Consider the following 19,151-nt stretch of genomic DNA (forward strand, 5'->3'; position numbering starts at 1 on the left):
TTCTAAACAATTCCCAGGTGATGTCTATGCCACTGATCCTGGGACTGCACTTTGAGAACCACTGTTTCACACCTTTGCTTCTGAAAGCATCTTAGAGAATGCACAGCTGCAGCATCCTCTGGGAGCTTCTTAGAAATGAAACATCTCCAGCTTCACCCTAGCTCTATCAGACTGTATGTTTAACGATTCCAGGTGATTCCTGTGCACCCATCACACACTTCTGTACCGAGACAGACCCTAAAGGGGACAACACGTAACTTTTAATTTACAGAGGGCGTCTCTGGGTGAGCAGGGAGCAAGCACCTCGGTCACCCCGGGGTCACAGGGGCGACGGGGGGAGGTTCGAGACTCCCGGGCCTCGCCGCCGCCCGCCCCGCCCCTCACCGGGAGCCCAACCGGTTAATCGGCCATCGGAGTCCCCCGCCCCGGCCGCCCCTCCCCCGAGCCCCGCCCCGGGCTCCGCTCGGCCCCGCCTCCCCGGGAGGCGGCTGCGCCGAAGCCCTCGCGGCGCGCTCCTACCCGCCGCCGCCCCCCGGCCCCCGCCGGCGGCTCCCGGGGTCCTTCGGCCCACCGAGCCCTCTCCCTGGGGCAGCCCCGGGGGGAGACACCGACTCCTCGCTTCCTCGGGTGCCAACTAACCGCTATCCGGAAGGGCACACTCTCCGCAGTTCTTAGGGTCAGGCTGAGATCTCCTGTCGTTACTCTTTCAATCACGCCTCAAACGATGCTTGGACGCCGGGCCTTTGGCAGAGAGATGAGTAAACCCGGTCCCTGTCCACACCAAGGACTGCAGGCCTGGGTGATGGACTCTATACCTCGAGTTCATCGAGGAGCTCGAGGCGCGGCGCCGGATCGAGGAAGGCTGCCCTGGAGGGTAACGGCCCCGGGGCTGGCAGCCGCCTGCCCCGTCGGCGCCCCGGTGTTTGGTGAATGGAGAGCGTTCCGGGTGGGAGAACGGTGGCTGCCAGGAAAGGCCTCGCCGTGCAGGACGTGAGGGTGCCTGGAGTTGAAGCTGGGAAGGTAAGCAGGGGCCATCCCGAAGGGCTTCGTGTGCGTGATAAGACCTTTAAACAATGTTCCGCGTAGCCCAGACAGTATTTTTAAGCAGGACATACAAGCTCTGATTCTCACCCTTAAAATACAACACAGCCAGGCTGGGTTAGAGGAGGAAAAAAAAGCATGGTGACAGAATGGAGGTGGTAGTGGCCCGACATTCATTTAACCATTAGCAATCTTGTCTCTTCTGTTGATGTAACTTGCATAAGAGAAGGACTGTGTCTGTTTAGTTCATTTCTCTTGCCCAGCATTCAGAAGAGTAGGTGACACACAGTAGGCCCTGAATATTAGTTTGGTGGGTGGATGAATGAATGAATGAATGGGTGCAGGGTGGATAGGACTTAAGTGATTGGATAGCAAATGAGAGTGGGAAGTAGAGGTAAGCGATCACCGAAGACTAGAACACAAATAGTGGAGCCCTGTTTAGTGGGTGTTTGGGCTGCCCACCAAGATGCTGTAGGCCAAAAAGACTAGAGCAGGCCTGCAACCAGTGTAGTCAAGGAAGGGGCCCAGGGCCCAGAATGTGCTAACAAGTACCAGTTCTAACTTTTAGTCCCAGCAACAAAAAATGTCAGTTTCCCTTCTGCCCACTTAGAGGACCAAATTTGAGAAGTGGATGCTTTTGTTTTGTTTTGAAGATTATCATCCACATGCAAAGAATCCAAATGACTGTGCCTTTAAGACTGTTTGTTATTTCATTATATTGATGTATCCTCATTTAATAAAACCATTCCCTGGTGCTTTTGTTGTTTGTTTACTTCCAGAGATAATGCAGGAATGAATATCTTCATGTCTTGCTTTTCCTTCCTTCCTTCCTTCCTTCTTTTTTTTTTTTTTTTTTTTTTTTGCTTTTGTTGAATATTTCTACAGGAATAGATTACTAGTCAGATGATATTACATCTTTTAGCTCTTACTACATATTCCTTTATTGCTTTCCAAAGAGTTAATGATGGCAACAGAAATATTTACTTATGCAACATTTACAAATTGAGTATCTACTGGTGGTGAGCCCTGAGCTGGGCCTTAAGTGCATCATAGGAGCAACAGAGACATAGACCCTACTCTCATGTAGCTTCTAGTCTCAAATGAGAGGGGTCATCCATCAAGTTATCACACAAATGTATAATTACAAACTGACAAATAGTGTGAATTTAAAATACTGGCCACTACCCAAGACTGTGAAACGAGTATTACAATTTCAGCAGCATTGGTGGTAGTTTGTGGGGTTTCATTTTTAATCTTCCTACTGTACTTGAAACAAATGGTTTCTCAGGATTGCTTTTCCTTCTAGGTTTCAAATTAACCTGAGTTGTTCCTAGTTTACCCTGGTGCTTAAGGGAAGTCCTCTATTGTATACCACCAAAATTTTACAAATTTACACCTGAATTTTTTCAAGATGAATAGCAGAGTGTACTTAGGAACTTGTCCTATCCTCTCCTCTTCATTCTTTAACAGACTCCCCATATCAAAGTCATTTCATTTGGAGCTAAGTAGAGAATATCCCTTGCTGACCTAACTCACAAGGCTATTAAGAGAATTAAAATACATAAATAAATAAATGGGCTTTGCAAACATGAAAGGTGTTTGGATCACAATTCCCTGCATTTGCATCCCCCTCTTTACTATGTTCACTTTATTTCATATCTATTTGACAAATATTTATTGGGCCTCAATCTTGTGCCAGGTGCTAGGGATGCAAAGATAAACAAGATCCAGGCTCTGTCCTCATGGAAATGGAACTTACACTGTGTCCTGGAGCACTGTGGGTGAAGGTGAAAAGAATGAAAGTCACTACCTACCCAGTCCCCTCACTGCACAGCACAGGTGCCAGAGGAGTGAACATTTACCTTTCCCATGTTTTGATTGTTCCTACCCATGACCCACAGCACATCTTCCCCCTCAGGCACACCCAAAGGATGCTCTAAGTATTAAAAGATTGGACCATCTCTGAAAGTAATGGGGTAACAGCTTTTCTTTAAATTCACATTTTAAGATTTAAATTTTTTTTTTTTTTTTTACATTTTAAGATTTCCATAGTATCCCCTATTCATATGTATTCCAGTCTCTGGGTGTATGGTTAACAGGTCCAGTTGTCAATCCTCTCGTAAGTCAGCAGAGGCCCTAAAAACCTTGGTACCAGGTTATGGTTTTGTGACAGTCACCTAAATGTAACGTAGCCTCCAATTTCCTAGACTTAGAGGGGGTGGGGCCGGAGGGGAAGTGATCCCCCAAACTTCAAGATCATGCCAGGTTCTCCACCATCCTTTTTCTGCTGTTTTTCCAGCCCAAGGGCTAACCACCAAGACATAGGCCCAAACTCTATTAAGGCAGCCTCGGTGGAGGAGGGCACACGCACGGCACCCGCGAGGACAAACGTGGGACTTCGAGCTGTCTGCAGGTGGGGGAACAAGGTGGTCCGGTCCGAGCGTGCGTATTAGTGCCCAAGGTGTGCGCTGATGGCGCTGGGAGGAAGGGGCGGGGCGCCACCGGCAGTGGGCGGGCTTGGCATCAGCTGCGTGAGGTGATTGGCTCTGCGCTGGGGAGGGGGCCTACTTCCGCCGGACGACGGAAGTGGCTCTCAAGCCCTGCCAGTAGGCCATGGAGACGGTGGCACAGTAGCGACTTAGGTGTGAGGATTGCAGGGGCGGCGGCCATGGAGGCCGTACTGAACGAGCTGGTGTCTGTGGACGACCTGCTGGTGAGGCCTGGCCCCGAGGGAGGGAAAGGGAACCTTCGGACGGGTGGGTCCCGAGGAGAGTCCGGTTGGGGCCAGACCCTCTACCCAGCATCAGTTTAGCCTAGAGAAGCCGAACTACGGCTCCCGGCATCCTCTGCAGCGCCCGGCCCCTGTCCAGTGGTTCTACTTTGTCCCGTACCCTAATGGGAATTGTAGTTTCCCGGGCCACCACGCCCCAGACTCAGGGCCTGCTTGTCTGGCGTGGAAAGGCTGACAGGTTCTGGGCTCGTGCAGGAGTTAGGTCAGAGTGCGGACACCTTCTCCCCCCCCCCCCCCCCCCCCCCACTATTCCTTTAGTGTCGGGAGAATATAGAGACTACCTTGAAGTTTCATATAATTCGGCACGGTGCTAAATGCATTCGGAATTGAGGTCGTATCTCAATTTTTGTAGCTCTAGGAGGTGGGCACTGTTTTAATTCCCATTTTGAAGATAAGAAAAGGTCCAGGCCCGACCAGGGGGCTGGTTGGGGGAAGCAGCCACCGACGAGGGATCGCGTGGGCTGTTGTTGAGCAGTTCTGACAGTATGTTTACTGTTTAGCCGCTCGCGGTCAGCTGGTTCCAGAGCGGTGCCTGGAGCCGCCACCAGGTGGCCCTTCCGCTCAGTACCACTAGGGGGAGGGACACGGACGGGGGTACTGTCCAAGGAGACAGCCCGCCGCTAAGAAGCAGGATGCCTGGGTCTGGGTCCAAGGGATGAAGCTAGCAGAACCTGGGAGGCCAGATGCCAAGATCCGCGAGGGAAATGTGGCAGAGACTGTGGAAGATGGGGTGTGACTGGGAAATGGACACGCAGGGCCTGGTAGAGAATGGCGTGCCTCTTCATTTCTAAATGACTCCTCTCCTCTCCTATGGCAGAAGTTTGAAAAGAAATTTCAATCTGAGAAGGCAGCAGGCTCCGTGTCCAAGAGCACGCAGTTTGAGTATGCCTGGTGCCTGGTGCGCAGCAAGTACAACGACGACATCCGTAAAGGCATCGCACTGCTGGAGGGTGAGGTGCTAGGCCAAGCGACTCTCCCCTTCTCTGCTGCCATGGCCTCGTTCACTCCTTCCATCTAAAGTGCTGGGATCCTCTTTCAACATGGGACCCTAGAGGAGTCACCTCACAGTTACTTTCCCATAAACACCTGCAACAAAGGGCTGCCCCTTAGCCTGCCTTCTCCCAGTGTGCTTTTGGCTAATTACCACCTCATCCCTGTTTAGCCAGTCAGAGCAGGACAGTCCCAGCAGGACTTAGGTGATCTGGTAGTCTGACCATAAGGAACTTGTTAGAGGTCACACAGCTAATGAATTAGTGGCTGAATTAAGACTAGAAGCTCCTGTCTTGTGTGTCCCAGTCCCTTGCTCTTTGCCCCCACCATGTTGCTTATTCAGCAGCTGTTGAAAATTTTTCACGAGGGTGGCGTGGAAGAAGTGCAGAAGACAGTCCCCAAAACCTGTGAGCAGATGGTCCTTTTTTGATTGGAATCCTACTTCCCCTTGGTTTGGGATGGGTCACCATTTGTCAGAGGTCCGCAGCACATGAGCTTTAAATTTCTCTGTGCCCTGCATCCCCTTTCTCTTGGTCAGTAATCATGTACTAAAATGGTGTACAGCCAAAAGATGGCCATGGTAAATCTATGAAAACAAGAATCTTTTCTGATGCAAATCACTTCCACCTATGTTTGCCCCTTTCGCTCATTCAGATTTGTCAGGTTTCCTGCAGAGCAGTGCACAGCTGTAGGTGTGGTCTCCTAAGCACTGCCAGTCCTGTTGAGGATACAGGACAGACACTTGGGAAGATTTGTCAACACTTGCCAAACTACTTAGCCACACAGATCCCATTGCACAGCATACAACTGAGCACATAAGCCCCTGAGAAGCCCCTGAATTAGGAGAGAGTCAGGTCTCTCTCATCATTCATCATTGATGAATCATTGCATCATTCAGGGAATGCTAATTGAAGATGAGTTTCTTTCTTTCTTTTTTTTTTTTTTTTGAAGATGATTTTCAAGTTGCTTTTTTTAAAGGGGGTGGGAGTGCAGACTTACTTGAACACTAATCTGGGCAGCAAACAAGGGCAGTGAGAATGCACAGCAGGTGCCAAAGTGAGTCGAGATGCCTTTGGCTTCTCCAGTGCCTTGATTTCCTCTCAGTTCACTGAGATGAACCAGAGCTGACGGCAGTATTGAGATCAGGGTGTTGATCACCCGGGTGTCCAGCAGCCTGGGTCCACGCTGCCTGAGAGGTCCGACTGGGAAGTCGAGAGTCACTGGAACTGAAACGGAAGCTCAGGACAGTGACTTTCTCCCCGGATCATACAGGGAGTCAGAGAGTAGAAGGGGTGCCTGACACACAAGCACTAGGAAAGGTGAGAAGTAGTTTTCACCCTCTTCCCTTCCCACCTTCCCTAGAACTGCTGCCCAAGGGGAGTAAAGAGGAGCAGCGGGATTATGTCTTCTACCTGGCTGTGGGGAATTACCGGCTCAAGGTAAGGCAGATTGCCCCTCTTCCTACCCCTCCCTACTTGGGTGGGCCACCGGCATCCTCTCATTTCTCCACCAGGGGAGAGCCCTGGCCATTGGGAAGGCCGAAGAGGGCCATGGGCAGGGGGTACAGAGGTGCAGGGTGATGGCAGGCCAGGTCACTGAGGGAAAGTGAGAGCCAAAGGATCCAACTGCCAAGGGTGTGGGGAGCAAGGTGACCTCAGGTTGGGGTGCAGCCCCAAGCCTTGGGTTGTTATCTCCCCCATCTTATCACCCCCACACAGTTGGGGTTGTTTGTGGACTCTACTCCGTTGGGTGGGGCTGGACTACAGGAGGAGGTAGAGAGGGAGGAGCCCCCAGGGCCAGCGAAAGGAAGGCCACTTGGTTGGGCAGGAGGAGAGCTAGAATACTGAGGGGGTGTGTGTCTGTGTGTTTTCCCTGAGTGCAGGAATATGAGAAGGCACTAAAGTATGTGCGGGGGCTGCTGCAGACAGAGCCCCAGAACAACCAGGCCAAGGAACTGGAACGGCTCATTGACAAGGCCATGAAGAAAGGTGAACCCTTCCTCTCTGCCCCCTCTACTTCCTACACTTCCTACTCCTGTCTGCTGGGCCCCGTCATCACCCCCGGGTGCCGCTGGGCTCTTGGTTAAGTCTGAGTCCTTCCCCCAGGCCTGGGCTCTCTGGTTTCTCTGGTTTCCCTTGAGATGAGCCCCCTACCCCTGCCCCTCCCCCCCGCCCCCCGCCCAAGCACTTCCCCCTTGGTCCCTCCAAGCCTTGGATCCCCTCACCTCATGACATCTGTTGAGGAGCATCAGGTAGGGTTCCTGGGGGTGCTGAGCTCCTGACAGTCTCCCGTTTCCCTTCCTAGATGGACTAGTGGGCATGGCCATTGTCGGAGGCATGGCCCTGGGCGTGGCGGGCCTGGCTGGACTCATCGGACTTGCTGTATCCAAGTCCAAATCCTGAATGAGACCGCACCTCCACCTCTGCCCAGGGATATGTTGGAGACTGTAGAGGACAGTCGAAGAGGGGGGACCCGTCCATCCTTGCTGTCCCTTCCATACCCCGTCACTGCCCACCGGCCTTCATTCTTCTTTCCCCAGAGACTTATCCAACAGCCCCAAACCATGTGCTCCGGAATGAGTGTAAATAAAACTGGGCCTTGGCTTGGGAACTGCTGTTTCCGTGTTGAAGAAGGGGCGGGCTCCACTGGGCCTAAGGGTGGGGGTCCCCCGGGGTCCTTTCTTGCCTGCTGTGGCTGGTGTGGGTTTCGTCTTTGTCTGCCAAGCTGCCCAGACCCCACACCCTTCCTTCCTCTTCCCGCCCCCCACCTCCAAAGCTGGCAGCACCGAGACAGGGACGAGGCCTCGAATGGTGCTTGAATCCCAGGAAAGAGCAGTGAGTGGAGGCGGGAGGGCAGAGTGGAGGGGACAGGCCAGGATTTATGTGTCCATCTCCTTTGACCCACACAGCTGCATCTCAGCACGTGGACTTTTCCACACCAGGGGGGCCCCCCCACTCCGTTTCCGCCAAAACCTCCGCCCTTCCCTCCTTTTGTCTTCCTGTGGCCCCCTCCCTGTCCCCCCTCTATCCTCCCCATGACCCAACTCCCACCCCACCCCACCCCCACCCCCATCCCCTTAGGGGAGGGGCTGCTGCCCAGAGGCAGGAATAGGCATTTGGCATGGGGTCATCAAGAGTTCTGGAGAAAAGTTTACGAACTTAGGACATCCCAGCTGTAGGCTCAGAGATGGAAGGTCGGGACCCAGTCCCCACCCAGCCTGCTTGGCCCCACACCCGCCTGGTGCCAGGCTCAGCGTGGGCCTGTCTTGCTTCACTGCATACCTCTCGTTCCACAGCCAAGCCAGCCTAGCCTGGAGGGATTGAGGAGGCACCTGAGGGGAGCTCAGGGGAGCCTGACACCGAGAGGGGGGCCATGGGGTGGGGGAATACACTTGGCCGAGTGATGTGGTGCTGCCTGGGGGTAGCCTTTGTCCCCGTCCCTGGAGACTGAGCCTCTGCTGTCCTTGCAGGAGAGCAGAGCTGCCCTGGCTTGGCCTAGGGGTAGGAAATACTGTCCACACCCGGACAGGTGCTCAGCCTTGGCTTGGGGTGGGGACCCGGAGGTTTTGAATCCATCATAATTAATAGAGCTGATGACAGTTCTGATAACCGAGCAGCTTAGATTACCCACAGGATCACATTCTGGGCTTGTGGTTTATCCTCCTCAGTGGCCCTTGGCAGTAAGATCAAGCTCCGTGCCGAGAGTCAAAGATCAGCACAACAAGGGGGGAAGCAACCCACTGGTGGCCTCAGCCCAGGCCTGCAGTACCCAGACCCAGGGTGGTCACCGGGGAGGGAGTGTTTCACACTTGCGGGAGCTTTTGATCTGGGGTCACAGTTCTTAATACACCCCATGAGGTGAGGAAGCTGGTTCTAGCTCACAGAAGCAGAAACAATCTCAGCACAGGGCTGACTGCACGCCTGGGTCCCTGGTAAATTTTGGGTCTGGTTTGATTCTGGGTTGGTTGGACTCCAGGGCAGTGGGTTTCTCCCAGATACCCTGTTCCCTTATCCAACCATCATCATCCTTGGAGGAAGGAAACCCTGGGTCTTTTGTGTTTCTTTTTTCTTTTTAGATTTTATTTATTCATGAAAGAGAGAGGCAGAGACATAGGCAGAGGGAGAAGCTGGCTCCATGCAGGGAGCCCGATGTGGGACCCCAGGATCATGCCCTGAGCTGAAGGCAGACGCTCAATCGCTGAGCCACCCAGGTGTCCCCATCTTTTGCATTTCTTAAACTCTTCTCACCAACATCTGGGAGGGTGGCTCTGCTCCTCAGCTGCTGCCCTACCAGAGGTCTGTCTGTGGGCACTCTGTCTCTGCCTCTCTGTCACCCTCTTCTCCCATGTTCTGGCCCCCCCACGAAAGCTGAGTCAGACATGCTTCCCCTTGGCTCCCACCGCCTCCCATGGGGGCCCCTCCTTGGCCGTATCCGTTAGTCACTCCCAGAAGTCCTCTCCGCCCCCCTCCTGGGGCGGGGAGCCCAGAGCAGCCCAGAGGCTGGGGGAGGGGGTGGACTTTTGGCCCGTTTCGTTTATTCCCTCCATCTCTTCGTCAACAGCTGCCTGGTGCTCTAGGCTCATTCCTCTGCCCGGACCTTCCGGGAAGCAAAGAGCCAGAGAGAGGGCCGGGGCCAGAAACCAAGAGATAGACCTGAAGCCCAGACTGCCGCTGGCCCCCCTTTCTCTCTCTCCAGCTTGCCTGAGTAGTCCAGCTTAGCCGAAGCTTCTCAAGTTCCCCTGGGGCTCAGCCCCTCCCCTTCTCTGGGGCCCCAGCCGCCCCCAGGGCCCTGCATCCCACCATGTCGGTGGCTGTGGAGACCTTCGGCTTCTTCATGGCAGCCCTGGGGTTGCTGATGCTGGGGGTGACCCTGCCAAACAGCTACTGGCGAGTGTCCACCGTGCACGGGAGCGTCATCACCACCAACACCATCTTCGAGAACCTCTGGTTTAGCTGTGCCACCGACTCCCTAGGAGTCTACAGCTGCCGGGAGTTTCCGTCCTTGCTGGCTCTCTCTGGTATGGGATGGGGAGAGCTCCAGGGGGTAGAGGGTGGCAGGAGGCTGGGGGAGGGAGAGACCCCTGGGGATGGTGGGTGCTGCCCATGGTCGGGCTTTGGGCACTGTACTAGTAAGGGAGGCCTAGATCAAGCTGGGAGGTGCTTGGGAGTGCTGGGGGCAGCCCCCTTTCTGGAACTGCAGTAGGGACCTCATCCCACGTGTCCCCCTGCCCTAATGTGACACACCTAGTGGTTACAAGTGCAGGCACCAGGGTCAGCCTGACGGGTGCACTTTGCTAGCTCTGTGCCCCAGGCAGGTGATAAAATGAGCTTCATTTTTCCCACCTGTAGAATCCGAGTAATAGCACTGGCTCAGGGGACGGTTATGTGTTGGGATAAAGCATACGGAACGTTAGCATGTTGTGTTAGCCTAGTACAAACACGACTGATTTCAGCATCTTAGCGCTGGGGTGGGAATGCAGGGGTTTGTGGGATGCAGAGGGTGCCCTGTCTTGGGTTCTTGGGGTTGAGACACTTAAGAGCCTCAGGCTCTGGCGGGGGCACCCGTCCCACTGCCATGGTGAGTTCTAAAGGACCCTTTTAAAGGGAGTCTCCCTGCAGCTCAGCATCCACTGGAAGCAGGTAGGGGTGTGTGCTGTGCGTGTGTTTGGTGTTCTCAGGCAGTGTATTTTTGTAGTATTTTGAAGCGGCTGGAGCCTACAGCTCTTTTGGCCCAGAAAGGTTCCCCCTGGTGGTGGTAGCATCTTCCTGCTTCCCGCTCACCCTAGGAGTAGCCGCCAGCATGCCCCAGGGGGGTCCCCCTTCCACCCCAAGCCCCACAGCGAGAGGGGAAGATCAGAACCATCTTGCTCTTGTCCCGTACTGCAGGTGCGGGGTATGGACAGAACTAATGCCAACACTGGGTTTGGAAATCCCCCAGGAAATCCCCCAGGAATGCCAGAGATGCTCTGAGAAGTTAGGGGATCTGTGTGGGTCTCTAGGCCCCCACTGTTCCCAGAATCTCCTGAGACAGCAGTGGGGGCGTCATGCCTTCATCCCTCTTCCCAGGACTTAAGGCAGGTGCCCCCCAAAGCTCCCTATAAAGCTGAGTACCATCTAGGCCAGAAGCACAGAAGGCTGGGTGGCCAGAGGGGGCCTTGGAGGCAGCCAGCCCAGCAGCCACAGCCCTTCCCGCCTCACCCACCCTCACCCACCCTCACCCACCCTCACCTACCCCGTGGTTTGAGGAGGGGCCTTTGCTGTGAGCCTGTCCGCCAGAGAAGGGCCCCGCTTGGAACTGCTGATGGAGCAGTAGGAGCATTCTTGAGGCGAAGGGGGGGATGCTGCCCTGTATGGGGGGGTCATCCGGGTCCCAGCCATGGTGCTGGGTTCCTCCCTCAGTGCTGTCTACGATAGCCTGCTTGTGCCGGGGTTAGCGGCCTCTTCTTACTGGAAAGCCGGCCTCTTCTTACTGGAAAGCCGCAAGGATGAGCGTTAACCCGCCCAGAGTCCCACAGGTGGTAGGGGGGCTGGAACCCAGGGAGCCGACACTTCCAGGGTGACTCTGGTCCTGAAGGGGGTCCTGACTCTCACTTATTTAATCACGCCCAGCCCTTGCTCCCTGGGGGCCCATCAATAATCTCTCCCTTGTCTACCCTGGCTGCCTGGGGACCCAGAGCTGGTCAGCCCCGGGTAGAGTCTCGTGGATGAATGTGTGTGTAGAGGCAGGGGAGGGGGCGGGAACTCCAGAGGGAGTGGCTGGGAGTGAGAACGCGCTCCAGGGAACTTTGTCCCTCCTCCCAACCGCCAGCCCCGGGCCACTTCACATCTTCCTGGCAGGGACCCAGCCTCTCCTTTAGCACCATGGCGGGCCCCACCCGGGAAGGGGAGCAAGGTCCTTGGAGTGCTTGGCAACTATCAAAAACAGAGAAGGGGGAAGGGGACCAGGAACGAAGCTGGCTGTTTCCTTCAGCTTTGACAAAGGGGAATCTGAGGCACCAAACATAACATGAACTAGACGGGCTTGGATTGTTCCTGTGCCCAGGTATCCCACTTTGCAGATCAGAAATGGCCTTCATCCTGAGACTCATGGGCCAGTGCTGCCCCCTACTGGTTGCTTCGGGAGAAAGCTCAGTTCAGGCTGCCCAGGGCTGTGCCAGGCACCAGGTGGGACCCCGGAGAGAAGCAGATGTGGGCAAGGGGCTGGGGCGCTTGAGTGCAATTTCTGTAATTCACAACAGAGCGTGGTGGCGACCTAACAGAGCAGTGTTCTCAGCTGGGGGTTATTTTGTCCCTCAGGGATCATTTGATAGTGTCTAAGCATTTTTTGATTGTCCCTCTTGGGGCAGATTGTTGCTGACACCTCATGAATAGAAGCCAGGGATGCTGCTGAACGTCCCACAATGCACAGATGACCCCCCAGAACACAGCATCATCTGGCCAAAGTGTCAGCAGTGTCAGGGAGAAAACCCATCATGAAGTGCCCCAAAGCCAGGTGCAGGGGGAGCAGGGGTTGAGATTCCTTGAGGCTGAGGTGAGTTCCTGGGAAGGAGACCCCATCAGCCAAATAGGGCCTGAAGGGGAAGGAGAGGACTTGAGGGCCTTTATGGGCTAAGACCCAAACAGGGGCTGGCTGTATGTAAGGGGCTGGTTTAGTGGTGGAGGGGGAAGGGGCCAGCTTAGGGACCCATGGCTGCGCCCCACCTCCCCAGGGTACCTCCAGGCCTGCCGGGCGCTCATGATCACCGCCATCTTCCTGGGCTTCCTGGGCCTCTTCCTAGGCATGGTGGGGCTGCGCTGCATAAACATTGGGGGCATGGAGCTCTCCAGGAAGGCCAAGCTGGCGGCCACCGCAGGGGTCCTACACATACTGGCTGGTAACTGGGGGAAGGTGGTGGGTGTGCCCTGCATTGTGTGTGTGTGGGGGGGCTTCCCGGGATTCCCTGTCCTCTCCAGCTTGCCACTCCCAGTGCGTGTCTCACCTTCCCGGTGGCATAGACACCTGCCCTCCCTTCCCAGTCTTCCCTCTTCCCCTGCTTACACCAGCCTCACTCATGCTCACCAACTCTCTTGGCTACAAATCAATCCATCAGCAACGTTTATTGAGCACCAACTAGGAGCCAGGTATGAGTGAGGTGTGAGAGGGACCCCAAAGGTGAGTGAGCATCTGCCCCCAGAGCTTACAGCCAGCCTGGGAAGGTCAGAGTCAGGGGTGTACGTGCAAACCCGCAGCAAAGAGGAACGATACTGTAGGACTGGCCATCTTTTCAGTCTGTAAAACACCTGCATGCAAGGCCTCACAAGAAGCCCGTGAAGTAGGGTGGGCGTGGCCTCCTCTCCGGCTGTGGAAACAGGCTCAGAAAGCCCAGGTGACTTACTGGAGGAGCCCCCGGAGAGGGCCAAGGCTGGAGGTCTCACAGTAGTCCAGGGGTCTCATTGGCCTCACGCCTTCACTGCTCTGAGTGGCAAAGGCCTGTCCCAGGCTGGAGGGTGTGGGGGGTTGGGGAGGCCAAAGCAACAGGCATCATCAGGGCAAGCTTCGCGGACAATTGCTGGGGCAGCTGGACTTTCCAGGATGGGTAGGATTTGGATGGGGCAGATTCCACGTGAGTCAACTCTGATCAAGATGCTAGGCAGGTTGGGGATAAAGAACGGACCGAGGGCAGAGCCTGGGAGACTAGACATGAAAGAGGGGCTGCGCTTGGGACCCTAGGAGACAGAAGGGCCAGGACCTAGGGAGGGACGGCAACTTGCCTTTGGACTTGCGCCGCCCCCCCCCCCCCCGCCCCCCTCTGCCGGGCCTGGGGCTCGGGCCTGGGGCTCGAGCGTGGCCCTCCTCTCCTTCCCCAGGATTCTGCGGGATGGTGGCCATCTCCTGGTACGCCTTCAACATCACCCGGGAATTCTTCGACCCCTTGTATCCGGGGACCAAGTGAGTATGGGAGCCCCGCCCTGGGGGTCCTTGGGTGGGTGGGACGCGGCCGGGCCCGAGCCAGCGCCGCCGCGCACCGTCCCTGTCCCCAGGTACGAGCTGGGCCCCGCCCTCTACCTGGGCTGGAGCGCCTCCCTTCTGGCCATCCTGGGCGGCGTCTGCCTCGGCTCCGGCTGCTGCCGAGCTCCCGACGCGACCCCGGCCCCCAGGTAAGGGCGGGACGGCGGGGGCGGCCGGGATGGGGGGCGGCGGGGACGGCGGCCGGGATGGGGGGGCGGGGGCGGCGGCCGGGATGGGGGGGCGGGGGCGGCCGGGATTGGGGGGGCGGGGGCGGGGGCGGCCGGGATGGGGGGCGGGGGCGGCCGGGATGGGGGGGGCGGGGGCGGGGGCGGCCGGGATTGGGGGGGCGGGGGCGGGGGCGGCCGGGATGGGGGGCGGGGGTGGCCGGGATGGGGGGCGGGGGCGGCCGGGATGGGGGGCGGCGGGGGCGGCGGCGGCCGGGATGGGGGGCGGGGGTGGCCGGGATGGGGGGGGGCGGGGGCGGGGGCGGCCGGGATGGGGGGCGCGCCTCCGCTCACCCAGGCCCGGCTGACCCAGGCTCCCCTACGATGCCTCCGCGGTGCGGTCCCCCGGCCTCGTTGACCGCCTGCGCCCCGCGGCCTCGGACGAAGAAGGCGACAGCACCTTTGGCAAATACGGGAAGAACGCTTACGTGTAGGACGCCGGTGGACCCCTTTGCCTTCGCCTTGCCCCGAGCGGAGAGAGGTCCCGCTAACCGCGGGCTGCGGGCCACGCCCCGACTCCGCCCCGCGCCCGGAAGCCACGCCCAGCTCCTCCCGCCGCGGCCACGCCTCCTCCGCCTGGCGAAGATCCCGCCTCCTGAGAACTCAGCTCAGACTCCTGGGGCGGGACCTTCTGGGTCTGGGCGCTGGTTGGCTGAGGGGGCGGAGGCGTCCCCGACGGTTTGTATTCTGTATAAATACATGCTTAAATAAATTTGTACTATGAACTGTCCAGGGATGGAGAGTGACATGAAGTGGCTGGCCAAGCAATGGGTGACTGGGGTGGCCCCCAGGGTCGTCTCAGTTTCTGGACCCCAGGCTGGCACCTGTCCCTCTGTCACTTCTGGACTGTCTCATCTGAAAAAGAGGAGCGGTTGCAAGTGATTTCAAGAGTGGGGCACTCCGAATTACTGACGAGAGTCCCCAAGGAGCAGACCGAGGAAGACACAGCTCTAGGAAGCTGGAAGCGGCAGAGATTTCCCCTGGCCAGCCTGAGATAACAAGTCATTCTCTACTCTCGACCTTCCTCAAGGAGACAGCTGACCCTGAGCAGAGTCCCTTTAGCTGTGTCTAAGAGTGGACATCACAAATTGACAAACCCTTTGAAATTGTGTGTCAAATCAGCCAGGTCTGGTGCAGGCAGATTTCCTGGGGAAAATTCAATGAGGACTTCCAGAAAGGCTCTGAATGTCTCTCCACAGAGGCTTGCGTATCGGTGCTGTGTGCATGGTGACTCCGTGGTGTCCAACTCAGACTCTGCACTGGGTCACGGACAGGCTTGGAGACAGGAGAACGAGGCCACAAGAGAAAGGCCTGGAAAAAAAAATTTAAAAAAAAAAAAAAGAGGCCTGGCGCCTGCTGGAGGAAGGGGGGCTAGGACCGTACCCTAGCCCCAGCAGCGCTGACCTGGTGACCAGTCACTGGGAAGTGGCCTGGGTTCCAATCTCGCCCCTTCTTTCTCTTTCATCCTATCCACTCACCTGAACGGACTGTCCCCCAGGATGTAGAGACCCCCACATCTGCATTCTAACTGGGCCCTCTCTCCTGAGCCTCAGAAGTGCATACACTCCCTGCCCCCTCCCCCCGCCCCATGTGTTTTCCCCAGGCTGGGCAAAGTCATCAAATTCATCGCTGCCACTTCCCGTCATTCCTGTGACCAGCATAGCTGACTCCTAAGTCGCACAACTTGACCTCAGTCATCTCAGGCTTTCTCTTCACTTCCCCTCCGCCATGTCCCCCAGAGTCTATGGATTCCCCCCTGCCTCAGTGTTTTTCACATCCACTTACTTTGCTCCCTTCACTGGGTCAGGCCCTCATTCTCCCTTGCTCAGGAAAGGATTTCCCTAACTGAGCTTCTCTTTCTAATCCTGTCCACATTCCTGTCACAGAGCACCATGCTTTGTGCTGCCCTGGCAGCTCCCTCGTGCCTCAGGAAAAAAGCCCAAGACCATTAACACACTGCCTGGTCCTAGCCCACCTGCTGTCCCCAGTCCCTACTCTTCCTCCATACAATCCTGCTCTCCTAGCAAACCTGTTTGCTCACTGGCCTTGGACACACACTGGCTTGGGGTTTCCTAAGGGTCTACCTAGAAGCACCAGTGCTTTTTCAGCTGTGAAGAGGTTTCCTGGTAAGAAATTTGCTGAGTCTGTATATCCTATGCCCCCCTCACTCTTTGCTTCCATAGTTGGGGATGTCCTGTTGGCCAAGCCAGTTACGTGGCCAAGTCAAGAGTCATCATGGAAGGGACTGCACAAGAGAGTGGGTGCTGGAAAGCTTGTTTCACGGTGGCCCCTAGTGTCACAACTACCCATCTACTGTGCCAAGCATTGGCCCTGTGAGGTTCGCTTTGTTAGCAAACCCATAGTGCGTTTCTCTCTCAGACATGTGACCAACACCTTAAGAAGGATCTCACAGTTCTGAGAAGCCATCAGAGTTCCTCAGGATGCCTGTACCTACCTCCCTACACACATCCAATGAAGGACAAAAGCTAATTATAGGGACGCCTAGGTGGCTCAATGGTTGAGTGCCTGCCTTTGGCTCAGGTCGTGATCCCGGGGTCCTGGGATTGAGTTCCAGATGGGGCTCCCCGCAGGGAGCCTGCTTCTCCCTCCGCCTATGTCTCTGTCTCTCTCATGAATAAATAAAATCTTTTTTTTTTTAAAAAAGCTGGGATCCCTGGGTGGCTCAGCAGTTCAACGCCTGCCTTTGGCCCAGGGTGTGATCCTGGAGTCCCGGGATCAGGTCCCATGTCAGGCTCCCTGCATGGGACCTACTTTTCCCTCTGCCTGTGTCTCTGCATCTCTCTCTGTGCCTCTCATGAATAAATAAATAAAACCTTAAAAAAAAAAAAAGCTAATTACATCTCCTGACGCCACCTGGACATGTCAGACACAAACTTCCACTCTGCCCCCTGCCCCACAGCTTCTACCTCCTTTCTCAGACCCCAGCCTGCCTCTTCTCACCCCTTCCCACTTTCAGGAAAACTAATACAAGTCAGACTTCACACTTGAGCATCTAAGTAGGTACCTTAACATGGGCACTAGGTTAAGTTTTGACTTCTTCTTTATGCATGCATAGTCACATGTCTATTAAGAGCTATCGACACGCTTACCCTTTTAAACAATACTGATTTTCTTCTTTGCCATAAGTTAGTGTGGCACCAAGACATGGCCTCTGGCCTCAAAGAACTCACAAACCAGGAGCAAAGAGAAATGTAAGCAGCTGGTTGCTGTGCAGTGGGCAAGGTGCTAAGGCTACTGCGAGGAATGTCCAGTCTTTGGAGGAACCAGCTGTGACAAAGCTCAACAACGAATTGCTGGAGGCCTTGGTTAATCATGTCAACAGCTATCACTGACTGAGAACTTTCCAGATGCCAGGTACTGGGCTGGGCATGCCATCTCATTTCATCTTCCCACTGTCGGGGCGGTGGTTATAAGGGAGTCAGAGTGACCTGTAAGTGACCTGTCCAAGCTATGCAGTTAGTAGACAGTAGGACCAGGATTTGTCCAAGACTGAAAACGCAACTGGCCTGCTTCTCAGGATTCTTGGCTTTCCAAACTAATTCATGTCAACTACATTTAATTCTCATTGAGGGCTGTAGGAGTGAGCCCCCAGGCTCTAGCCTTCCAGTCTCATTGTGCCCGGGAGGAGGCTGTGCTGCTGCCTCGCAGCTTCTACAAGTTTTTGGCACAGTTTAGATTTCCCAAAGACCCGGGTCTCCCAAAGTAGAGACCAATCTCCTCAGCACACAGGAAGCCGGCAAAAACTGCTCAAGGCTTTCCTTAGGGAGTATGGTTTCAGGGGGTTGGCTGTCCATAGATCCTTCCTAGAGAATGTGACCCGACTCCTGGAGCCACCTAGCATGAGAGCCATGTGGAGCCCTTGGGCTTGGCTCCGTCCGATCAAGGTCAGCTGGGAAGGCTGTGTGTCACTGAATAGACAAATCTCACACCAGGCAATACCTTCATGGTTCTTTTTGTAACAGCAAAATATGAAACAAAGCCAGAGAATTTAGGAAATAAACCAAGGAGACTGTGTTGACTCGGTGCAAATCTGACAGGAAGTCCAATGCAGGTGATCACAGCGGAGCGCTGATGGCATTTCTCAGCCAGGGGACATAGTCTTTTATTCTTTTTCCTTCATTTCTTCCCTTCCATCCCTTCTTTTCTTCTTCCCTCTTTTTTCTTTTTTTTTTTTTTCTCTTTTTCTTTCTCAAATGTATTTCATGATAGAGCAGAAGATGGAAAGGTTAGGACCCACAAAAGTTTCCCTTCCTGGGAGACACAATAAATTTAGGCCAGAAGTCAGAAGCCAGCACGCCAGACTCTTTAGTGTCCCAGTTACTACCGCTGCGGTAACAACCATCCTGAGACTCAGCGGCACAAAGCTTTGATTATACACATGGCTTCTGTAGGTTAGCAATCTGGGGCATAGCAGGGACAGCTTGTGTCTGCTCCATGATGTTGCAGACACAGCCGGGAAGCCTCAGATGGCTAAGGGCGATTTGATGCCTGGCGGCCAGAATCATCTGTAGGTGTCTTCAGTCCCATGACAGAAGCCGCTGGGGTGGCCTGGAGGTTGGACTCGGCAGGGTCCGCCAGTGGGGGCACCACGTGTGGCCTACCCGTGGGGCCTGGTTCCTCATAGCACGGCGGCTTCAGGATGGTTGGATTCCTCACATGGTGATGGAGGGACCCAAAATAACAAGTGTCCCAGGTGACAAGACAGAAGCTTCTTGGCCTTTTACTACCTATCCTTGGATGTCACATGATCTCACTTCTGCTACTCTCTGCTGGTTGAAGCAGGCATGACTCTGCCCTGATCCCAGGGGAAGGGGGCAAAGACCCTATTTTTCGATGAAAGGATAGTCAGAAAATGTACACCATCTTTTGAAACCACCATACTTGGGACTGTCCCCAAACTGTGTCCTCACCACCATGCAACTTGGAGCTGTCCACAACACCACTGACCCAGCCTCAAGTCTCCAGAGAAAGGCCAAGAAGACACTGGGAACATTTGGGCCAACTGTTGTAAAGTACCAAAAGGGGGAGAAGAGCCTATGAAGGTGCCTACCACCAAATTTGCTGGATCCCATTAATATCTTACTGAGGTCATTTTG

The 19,151-nt window shown here is 55.3% G+C and overlaps 2 protein-coding genes and 1 long non-coding RNA gene across 4 annotated transcripts; 2 read left to right on the forward strand and 1 right to left on the reverse strand.

The window, feature by feature from the left end:
• Window positions 1-534: 534 nt before the first annotated feature.
• Window positions 535-7,432, forward strand: FIS1 (fission, mitochondrial 1). The gene is made up of 6 exons (XM_026019629.2): window positions 535-1,020; window positions 3,341-3,754; window positions 4,650-4,782; window positions 6,185-6,261; window positions 6,705-6,810; window positions 7,127-7,432. The coding sequence occupies exons 2-6, from the start codon at window positions 3,710-3,712 to the stop codon at window positions 7,222-7,224; spliced, it is 459 nt and encodes a 152-aa protein (XP_025875414.1). The 5' UTR covers window positions 535-1,020; window positions 3,341-3,709; the 3' UTR covers window positions 7,225-7,432.
• A 2,190-nt stretch (window positions 7,433-9,622) lies between these two features.
• CLDN15 (claudin 15) lies at window positions 9,623-14,764 on the forward strand. 2 transcript variants are annotated; one of them, XM_026019666.2, is made up of 5 exons: window positions 9,623-9,839; window positions 12,531-12,695; window positions 13,669-13,750; window positions 13,843-13,959; window positions 14,348-14,764. In XM_026019666.2, the coding sequence occupies exons 1-5, from the start codon at window positions 9,623-9,625 to the stop codon at window positions 14,466-14,468; spliced, it is 702 nt and encodes a 233-aa protein (XP_025875451.2). In that variant the 3' UTR covers window positions 14,469-14,764. The 2 variants fall into 2 exon arrangements, with proteins under 2 accessions (XP_025875451.2, XP_072609065.1); XM_072752964.1 differs by having other exon boundaries at window positions 12,600-12,695.
• Window positions 9,807-13,301, reverse strand: LOC112935770 (uncharacterized). Its single transcript, XR_012000527.1, has 4 exons — window positions 13,197-13,301; window positions 12,536-12,615; window positions 11,054-11,290; window positions 9,807-9,883 (listed from the first exon to the last, which is right to left on the reverse strand). It is a non-coding gene; the product is annotated as an uncharacterized lncRNA (long non-coding RNA).
• Window positions 14,765-19,151: the final 4,387 nt, after the last annotated feature.

This window comes from Vulpes vulpes, chromosome 3, assembly GCF_048418805.1.
Source record: "Vulpes vulpes isolate BD-2025 chromosome 3, VulVul3, whole genome shotgun sequence".
NCBI lineage: Eukaryota > Metazoa > Chordata > Mammalia > Carnivora > Canidae > Vulpes > Vulpes vulpes.